We start from the raw sequence: 10,098 nt of genomic DNA, 5'->3' as shown, positions 1-10,098 counted from the left end.
AGACATTGTGGATGTCTAGAACCTAACGTGGGGGATGGGACACAGTAAGAGTTGAGCTGGAAACGTAAGGGCCTTTGTAAGAAATGTTGACTTTGGGGGCAGACTTACACCTGTAATACTAGCACTCTGGGAAGCCGAGGCAGTTGGATTGCTTTGAGCTCAAGAGTTCGAGACCAACCTGAACAAGAGCAAGACTCTGTCTCTACTAAAAATCGAAAAATAGACCAGGTGCAGTGGTTTGCGCCTGTAATATCAGCACTGTGGGAAGCTGAGGCGGGTGGATCACCTGAGCTCAGGAGTTCGAGAACAGCCTGAGCCAGAGAAAGACCCTGTCTCTAAAAATAGCCAGGTGTTGTGGAGGGTGCTCATTGTCCCAGCTACTCGGAAGGCTGGGGCAAGAGGATTGTTTTAGCCCAGGAGTCTGAGGTTGCTATGAGCTGTGATGCCACGGCACTACTGGGGGTGACAAAGTGAGACTCTGCCTCAAAAACAAAAAAGGGGGGAAAAAGATAAAAATAGAAAAACTAGGCAGGCATTGTGGCAAGCATCTATAGTCCAAAGCTACTCAGGAGGCTGAGGCAAGAGGATTGATTGCTCAAGCCCAAGAGTTTGAGGTTGCTATGAGCTATGACACCACGGCACTCTACTCAGGGCTACAGAGTTGAGACTCTGTCTCAAAAAAAGAAGGAAAGAAAAAAATGTTGACTTTTACATTTTGCCATTGCACACAAGAACACCCTGAATGGTTTTTTTCCCTCACGTTGTAAAATTTACAAACATACAGAAAAGTTGAAGGAACTAAACAGTTAATAGTCATATATTCCAACCTAGATTTTGCCATTAACATTTAACTGCATTTGCTTTATCACGCGTGTCCTACTCTATGACCCATTTTCTTAAGTGCATTTCAAAGTAAGTTGCAGATAACAGTACACTTACTACCTTTATATACTTCAGCATGCATATTATTAACTAGAATCCCCTGAAGGGTCTTAACAGGGAAAGTGGCATAATGAGATTGTTTCAGGAAGATTGTTTAGCTGGTGGTATGTGTTTAGTGAATGCTCACTTTTAAGTGGTATGGTAAGGTTTTTTGTTTTTTTTTTTTAATTTGTTTTTGTTTTCTTTGAGACAGGATGTTGCTCTGTTTTTCAGATTATAGTGCCAAGGGGTCATCATAGCTCACTGCAATCTCAAACCCCTGGGCTCAAGAAGTCCTTCTGCCTCAGACTCCTGAGTAGCTGAGGGTATGGGTATAGGCCACCACACTCAGTTAGCTTTTTTATGTTTTGTAATGATAGGGTCTTGCTTTTGGTCAGGCTGGTCTTGGCCTCCAGTGATCCTGCTTTGGCCTCCCAAAGTGCTAGGATTACTGGTGGAACCAATGCTCCTGTCCTTAAGTGGTATATTATTTCATGAATGAGAAGAGGACTGGGAGGAGGCCATGGGTTAATATTTTTCAAATGTCTACATTTGCCATCAAGACAGATCATGTCGGCTTGGCGCCTGTGGCTCAAGCAGCTAAGGCGCCAGCCACATACACCTAAGGTTGTGGGTTCGAATCCCCAGCCTGGGCCCACCAAACAACAATGATGTCTGCAACCAAAAAAAATGGCCGGGCGTTGTGGCAGGCACCTGTGGTCCCAGCTACTTGGGAGGCTGAGGCAGGAGACTCGCTTGAGCCCAGGAGTTGGAGGTTGCTGTGAGCTGTGATGCCATGGCACTCTACCCAGGGGGATAGCTTGAGGCTCCGTCTCAAAAAAAAAGAAAATAAAAGAAATACTCTTCATCAAACTGGTTTCATTAGAGTTCTTAATAGTCCCTAAATGCTGTAAGAAAGTATTTATGAAATTATTTTTATTCCCAGAGTGACCACTTCTAATTTGTTACCAGAAATGAGAAATTTTGAAATCACAAGGGTGGGAAAAAAAAAAATCTAGGGTTAATAACAGCCACTATTTACTTAGCACTTTTTATATGCAATGTCATGACAGTCATGGCAAGCAGAATTCACATCCATTTTATTCCAAGAAAAAAACGTGAAGATTAGAGAATCAAAGCATTGCGGAAGCTGCAATTAGAATTCCGAGCTATCAGCTCCAAAGCCTGCTCTGAACCATCATACATGGATTATCCTACCCCTCAAACATATCTTTTAAAATTCTAGTTTCCCAAAATAAGAAAACCTAACTGGTCACATCTTTTGTAGATAAAGACCAGTTATTTACCTAATACATTTAACTGCTTTCTGTAAAGTTTCTTGTCTGAAGAAGACTGGCAGCATTACTATTTATAGTTATACTGCTAATTAACCATCAGCTATTTGTATAGCACATAAGAAATAATGTGAAGAAATAAGAAATAACACTGCTCACACATGAAGGAAAGAAAATTTTAAACTACCTTCTTAACATTTTTAGTAGAGACGGGGTCTTGCTTTGTTCAAGCTGGTCTCTAACTACTGAGCTCAAGTGATCCTCCCACTTCAGCCTCCCAGAGTGCTAGGATTACAGGTGTAAGCCACTATGCCCAGCCATGATCATGTGATCTATAAGGTTTAAATGTTAAAAGATTTAACTATTGTCACTTATTCCAGCAGAGAAGAAACTTATCAATATGCAAACTTTAGTACTTAGAGGTAGAATCAGAAGGAATGCATCCACCTGACTTAGAGGAAGCCCGCAGAGAGGAATGCATTCAGGGTTGTCCAACCTTTTTTCCCCTCTGTAGTTCATTGGAAGAACAAGAGTTGTCTTGGGCCATGTATTAAATACACTAATGAAAACTGATTAGCAAAAATAAAAAAGTTTCGTACATACTTTTTTTGATATCTGATACCACAGATAAGCCAAAAAAGGCCTCACAGAATCAGCATGCAGCCCATGGGCCATAGTTTGGACACCTTTGCATCATTTTTCTTTCTCTTCTGAGAATAGTAGTCACTTCTAGAAGCAGAAATACTTTAGAGAGAGTCTTACTTTATTGCTCTCGGTAGAGTTCTGTGGCATCACAGCTCACAGCAACCTCCAACTTTTGGGCTTAGCAATTCTCTTGCCTCAGCCTCCTGAGTAACTGGAACTACAGGCACCCACCACAACGCCTGGCTATTTTCTTGTTGCAGTTTGGCCAGGGCTGGGTTCGAACCTGCCACTCTTGGTATATGGGGCCAACGTCCTACCCACTGAGCCATAGGCACTGCCCAACTTGTAGAACTTCTTTTGGGAGATAGTTTGTCAAGAGTAAAGACTATAAGAAATCTTGATTCTTTTCATTCTAGTTCTAGAGCAGACTCCTTTTAAAATATAGTTTCCCTAGATATCCTCATATGGTGATTTAAACATTTTTTTAGGTGGGAGGTAGAGACAGTCTTGCTGTGTTGCCTCAGATAGAGGACAGTGGCATCGTCATAGCTCACTGCAACCTCAAACACCTGGGTTCAAGCAATCCTGCCTCAGCCTTCTGAGTATCTGGGACTACAGGGGGTGTGCCACCATGCCCTGCCAATTTTTCTTTTTTTTGAGACAGAGCCTCAAGCTGTCCCCCTGGGTAGAGTGCCGTTACAGCTCACAGCAACCTCCAACTCCTGGGCTCAAGCGAGTCTTCTGCCTCCGCCTCCTAAGTAGCTGGGACCACAGGCGCCCGCCACAACGCCCGGCTATTTTTTGGTTGCAGCCGTCGTTGTTTTTGGTGGGTCCGGGCTGGGGATTCGAACCCGCCACCTTAGGTGTACGTGGCTGGCGCCTTAGCGGGTTGAGCTATAGGCGCCGAGCCCCTGCCAATTTTTCTATTTTTAGTAGAGACAGGTGGAGTCTGGCTCTTGCTGAGGTTGGCCTTGAACTCCTGACCGCAGCAAACTTCCCACCTTGGCCTTCCAGAGTCCTAGGATTACAGGTGTGAGCTATTATACCCAGCCTAAATTATTTTTGTTACAAAGTTTTTTTATTTTTTGGCTGGGGCTGGGTTTGAACCTGCCACCTCTGGCATATGGGGCCAGTGCCCTATTCCTTTGAGCCACAGGCGCTGCACATATTATAAAGTTTAATGCTCATGGCTGCTGAGGTGACTAGATATATAAATTGTTTTTTTTTTTGGCTTGTAGTTCCCAAACAACTACACAATCAAAAATTATAAATTAAATGCCATAAAACTATGGGACTGATAAAATTCAGAGTAGCAACATTAACTTAAAAATTGGCGTTTTACTGAAATTAAATTCCAGTGTTGGGTTTAGTAGTAGACAGAAATATTTTGAGTATTTTACTTTTCACTGGCTATTTCTATTTTAAGCATGATCATTGTAGGATTGTCGTTATCATAGATATTAGTGTATTTAACCTAATCTTTTGTTTTAATGGCCTAGTTAATAGTACATTATAAAATTAGTACCAAAAAATACTCCTTTAATGTCAAGTTCTTTTTTTAATTAGACAAAATAGTATATATTTTTCATGTATAATACGTTTTGAAATACATGTACACATTGTGGAATGGCTAAATCAAGCTAATTAACATATGTATTGCCTTACATTGTTGTCATTTTTGTGGTGAGAACACTTAAAAGCTACTCCTAGCATTTTTCTTTTTTCTTTTTTTAAAGCATTTTTCAAGAATACAACATATTGTTAACATATAGTCAAGTTGCACAACAGATCTTTTGAACTTACTCGTTCTAACTGAAATTTTATAGTCTAACCTATTACCATATCCTCAACCTCCTCCCCCACTACCATCCCAGGTCCTGATAATCAGTGTTTACCTCTGTATTTCTATGAGATTAATTTTTTTAGATGCTACATCTGAATAAGAGCATACAGTGTTTGTCTTTCTGTGTCAGGTTTATTTCACTTATATCCTTCAGGTTCATCCATATTGTCAAAAATGACAGGATTTCTTGAATAGTATTCCATTGTACGTATACTATTTATACCGTGTTTTCTTTAAATGTTCATCTGCTGGTGGATACAGATTAATTTCAGATCTTGACTATTGTCAGTAATGCTACAGTGAATGTTAAGAGTTCAGATTATTTCTTTTACATACTGGTTTCACTTCCGTTGTATATCTTAATGTCAAATTCTTTACTGCCTGTTAAGTTCACACTTACTGCTATGAACTGTTGGAAAAACCTAGTGTAGCTGGGTATGGTAGGGTGTGCCCGTAGTCCCAGCTACTCAGCAAGCATAGGCAGGATGATTGCTTAAGCTCAAGCAGTAGCTTGAATCTAGCCTGGGAAATATAGTAAGATTCCCAGTCTACCAAGTACAATTGAATATGATATTGACTGCTCTGGGAAACTTTAGTTTGACATGCCTGTGTGTCCATTCTGTCCTCTGTTCTTGGCCTCACCTTGGCACCAGTAGTATTATAAACACTAGTGCAGCAGTAGGCCCTGCAATCAAATAAGGCAGCATTCAGATACAAATGTGGTCATTCAGAAGACATTATTTTTTTATATATACACACCCACACACGTATACACATATGTATTTATATATGTATAGTTCTAGCTTAACATGAAAATGAAAACAATTTTTAAATTCCCAGAGAACTGATGAATCTCTAGGAATAAGTCCTTAGCTCTAAGAAACTCAGTTTTATATCTATAAATACTAAGTCCATGAAACAGTAACACGTAGTTTAGATATTCACAGTATAAAAAAGCCTTCACCTGGTTTGGTGCATGTAGCTCAGCGGCTAGGGCACCAGCCACATACACTGGAGCTGGCAAGTTCGAACCCAGCCTGGGCTTGCCAAACAACAATGACAACTAACAACCAAAAAATAGCTAGGCGTTGTGGTGGGCACCTGTAGTCCCAGCTACTTGGGAGGCTGCGGCAAGAGAATCACTTAAGCCCAAGAGTTTGAGTTTGCTGTGAGCTATGACATCATGGCACTCTGCTAAGGGCAACATAGTGAAAGAGTTTTCTCAAAAAAAAAAAAAAAAAGCCTTCACCAAAACATGGAACAGCTAGCCCAGTTTTAAACTTTTTATACTTGTGCCAAGTTTAAGTCACGTGATTTCTTGTCATTAGTATTTTAAAGTTTTTTTTAAATTTTTATCTGTTGTATATTCCCTCTACTTTTTTTCTTGCTCAACTTACTATTCCTGTCTTCCCCTCTCTCCTGCTGCTGCTGCATATTCTATGGCTTCATGATTCTGGTGAGGGTCACAGTGGCTGTCCTTGTCAGTCATGATGTATCTATCATCCATCCTCCATAACTGGCCCATGAGTGAGCACATGACACAAATGAGGCCAATTAAGAGTCTACCTGAGGATCTTCATACAGAAAGCCTAGCGGGAGAGTCTTTTCTTCCTCACAGATTAAACTGGGATGGTATTCAAAACTACTTTTCACTTCAGAAATTTCCTATCTTAAGTTTGGGATGAATGGAGTGGATGAGGCTGATTGAAGAGGGCTAATGGCCCAAACATTAAATAGATGTTGTTTCTCATTCAGAGGATTCAATTGATATTTTGTAAATAAATGAGAGTTTTGTTTTCAAACTTTTCTATTGGTTTTTGGGGAAACATCCCTTAATTTAATGGCACGTTTATTCACATAGTTTTTATCACAGCGAAGAATAAGTTGGGTTAATTTATTTTTGGTCCTTTTGCTTGAATGTAATTTTAAGGTATCAGTGTTTAAAGACATTAACTTTGGTTTCCATTCTGTACTTTTTTTATTGGTAAACAGAACCTTAAATTTATGTCTGAGAGTATGTACTGCGTAAGAGCCTATTCTGTCAATAAAGATGAGTGATTAAAATTGAAAAATAAAAAAGAAGAGCTTCCTGAAGCTGTGGTGTCTCACTTCAGCTCTCCATCCCCTGAAAATTACCCACAGAGGAAGCCATCTGTAGTGTGATAGACCAGATCTTCATAAGAGGAGCAGCAATACTGGGAGAAAGAATCCTGGTGGTGATAGAGACTTCAATTCTGTAGCTGCCTGTTTATCTTCTGTCAAATTACCTTTTTAATTGAAATTAAAGTTAATTCCAGTTCAGTTTTTCACTTGACACCATAAAGCATTCTTAAATAATCTATATTATAATTAGACTTAACCTTTTTTATATATATCTAGGTGAAGATGGAGCTGGTAAAACAAGCTTAATAAGAAAAATTCAGGGAATCGAGGAATACAAGAAAGGAAGAGGATTGGAATATTTGTACTTAAATGTGCATGATGAAGACAGGGATGGTGAGTGTCATTTATGTGTAAGATAAGTTTCCTGAACTCTGTTCAGAGGTACACTGCTCCTCACATTTTGGTCTTTGACTTTTGTTTGTGTGTGTGTGTATTTTTTTTTTTTTACTTTTCTTAGTGTGTGTGTGTGTGTTTTGGTAGAGACAGAGTCTCACTTTATTGCCCTTGCCCTTGGTAGAGTGCTGTGGTGTCACAGCTCACAGCAACCTCCAACTCCTGGGCTTAAGCGATTCTCTTGCCTCAGCCTCCCAAGTAGTTAGGACTATAGGTACCCGCCACAATGCCCGCTATTTTTTTTTTTGGTTGCAGTGCAGTTGGGGCCAGGTTTGAACCCGCTACCCTCAGCAAATGGGGCTGGCACCCTACTCACTGAGCCATAGGTACCACCCGTGTTGTTATTTTTTTTTTTTACTACAGTCTTATGCCGGTTGGTAAATAGTTATGTTTAGGCATACTTTATTAATTCGGGAGTCATAGAGTGATACTTGTAAGCATCTTATGGTATTCTAGTGTGCAGATGTTAGCCTTCTTGCCATTTTTAAAGCATCTTAATTTTTATTTCATCCTTTCTGAGGTACTAATTTTTGTTGACTCCCTTTTTACCTTTTCATTTTCTGATAAAAATGTCATCTGCTCAGTTTTTTTCATTTGATTAGCCATTTTTTCTTCTATAGATTACTTCTCATTTTAAAACATTTTTTAATTTAATTTTTGTGTTTTTGGAGACAGTCTCACTCTGTTGCCCAGGTTAGAGTGCTGTGACATCAACCTAGCTTACAGCAACCTTGAACTCCTGGGCTCAAGTGATCCTCCTACCTCTGCTTCCTAAGTAGCTGAAACTACAGGTGCCCACCACAATGCCTGGATAATTTTTCTATTTTTGATAGAGATGGAGTCTCACTCTTGCTCAGGCTAGTCTCAAACTCCTGAGTTCACAAGATCCACCCCCTCTGCCTCGGCCTCCCGGTGTGCTAGGGTTACAGGTGTGAGCCACTGAGACCAGCCTTGCCTTCTCATGTTATTTTGAGTATGCCTGTCTCTGTCTGCTTAGGGTAAAAGTATCAGATTAAGGTTAAGAAATACAGATTAAGAAATAAAAGTAGAGGATGCTGGTACTTTTGCTGACAGTTAATTCATTTTAGGCCCTTACTAAATTGATAGATGTGACCTGAATAGTTGGACTTTGTCAAAGCCAGATATCTCCTGTGGAGATGCACTCCAGTACCAAGTAGCTTAGTTGGATGATAAAATGACTTAAGCTTGTTGCCTTGGTAACTGTCTTTTTCTGTTGTAGATCAGACAAGATGTAATGTATGGATCTTAGATGGAGACTTGTATCACAAAGGTCTCCTTAAGTTTTCACTGGATGCCATCTCTCTGAAGGACACTCTAGTTATCCTTGTTGTTGATATGTCAAAGCCTTGGACTGCTTTGGATTCTTTACAGAAATGGGCAAGTGTTGTTAGAGAACATGTTGACAAATTGAAAATCCCCCCTGAAGAAATGAAAGAAATGGAACAAAAATGTGAGTAGTCCAGAAATATTAATAGGCTTCAAATAGAAAATGTCTAAGCTGATACTGTTAATCATTAGAAATTTTTGACTATTCTCATATTTAATGAAGGAAACATTAATGTAACTGTTGTCTTTGAAATTCAGTTTGAGTGACATGCTAGGCTTTAATATAGTTTCAATAGGAAACAGATAGATAAGGGTAGATGCTTCAGGAGAGGTACCTTTACTCCTTGCCAAAAGGCTACGTATGTTCATTTTGGAAAGTAGTTTTCCAGGGTGAAAAAAATCTTGACTCTTTGCTTAGCTGTTTATTTTTGGCATTTTGATTTCTTGATTAGTACGATGATCTTACCACCCTTGTCAAAATGAAATATGTTTGAAAGATGTTAACATAAATATAAAGATAAGCTGGTTTTATAATTTACAAAGTACATAGTAATATATTCTGTAGCATGTACAGAATAATCATGAAAGTTTAATGGGAATCGGAAAGTTTAATGAGAAAGACAGTGCAGGCATTTTTTATCAGGTTGAAAGCCAGTAAGATTATCTGATTCCCATTCGCTTAAAATACATAGATGAAATGCTTTGTTGTTATCTAGTAATAACTTTTAGGGGGAATTTTTTTTCTAATTTCAGACTATTACAAGGGTGTACACATTCAGTTACATAATTTGCTTTTGTACATTTCAGGTGAAAGTTACAAGTGTGCCTTTCACTTTATTCCTGTTAGGTGTGAATTAATCCAACTTCTCTATCCCCTATCATACTGGAATTTATACACAAGGAAACAGTAAAAACTTAAGAGTGTGTATGCCCTAAATCATTAAAAGAATGTCTGTAAATGTTCTTAATCTATATTTTTTACCCTGCTGACCATTGCCTGAGATATAAGTTTATACTAAAGCAGTGATTTTCAACATGTGGTCCCAGGACTAGCAGCACTCCTATCATTACAGCTGGGAACTTGTCAAAAATACATACTCTGACCACAGTAGTCTTCCCACCCAGACTACTGAATCAAAAACTCTTGAGGGTGGAGCCAGTAATCTGTGATTTAACAAGCCCTCTGGGTGAGTCTGATGCATGATAAAACATGAGAGCCACAATTAGATTTCAGCTTCTAAATCTTAAGGGTAGTAGCCACCAGGGTTGCTGAGGGTACGTACATGCCCTTATGTTCCTGGAGGAGCCACACTTACCTGTTCAGGATTTTCTCTTCCTTGACTACATGTATAAATTTAGAATAGTTTTCCTTTTATGAGTCAGTCTTCATGATCCAAACAAGAACTGGCTCGTAATTACTTTAAAAAAAAAAAAAAATGGCTCAGCACCTGTGGCTCAAGTGGCTAAGGTGCCAGCCACATACACCTAAGG

General features: G+C 39.3%; 1 protein-coding gene and 1 pseudogene across 1 annotated transcript in view; one reads left to right on the top strand and one right to left on the bottom strand.

Annotated features, from left to right (window-relative positions):
• The window catches only part of DYNC1LI1 (dynein cytoplasmic 1 light intermediate chain 1), a 43,978-nt gene that overhangs the window by 14,680 nt on the left and 19,200 nt on the right, over positions 1-10,098 (top strand). The window contains exons 3-4 of the mRNA XM_023513116.1: positions 7,084-7,200; positions 8,501-8,731. Coding sequence (XP_023368884.1) covers positions 7,084-7,200; positions 8,501-8,731 — 348 coding nt within the window. The remainder of the gene's footprint in view (positions 1-7,083; positions 7,201-8,500; positions 8,732-10,098) is intronic.
• Positions 2,259-2,375, bottom strand: LOC111725816 (annotated as a pseudogene).

This window comes from Otolemur garnettii, unplaced genomic scaffold (genome assembly GCF_000181295.1).
Source record: "Otolemur garnettii isolate 467f Iridium unplaced genomic scaffold, OtoGar3 scaffold00002, whole genome shotgun sequence".
Classification (NCBI taxonomy): domain Eukaryota; kingdom Metazoa; phylum Chordata; class Mammalia; order Primates; family Galagidae; genus Otolemur; species Otolemur garnettii.
This window is presented reverse-complemented; position numbering and strand designations above follow the sequence as displayed.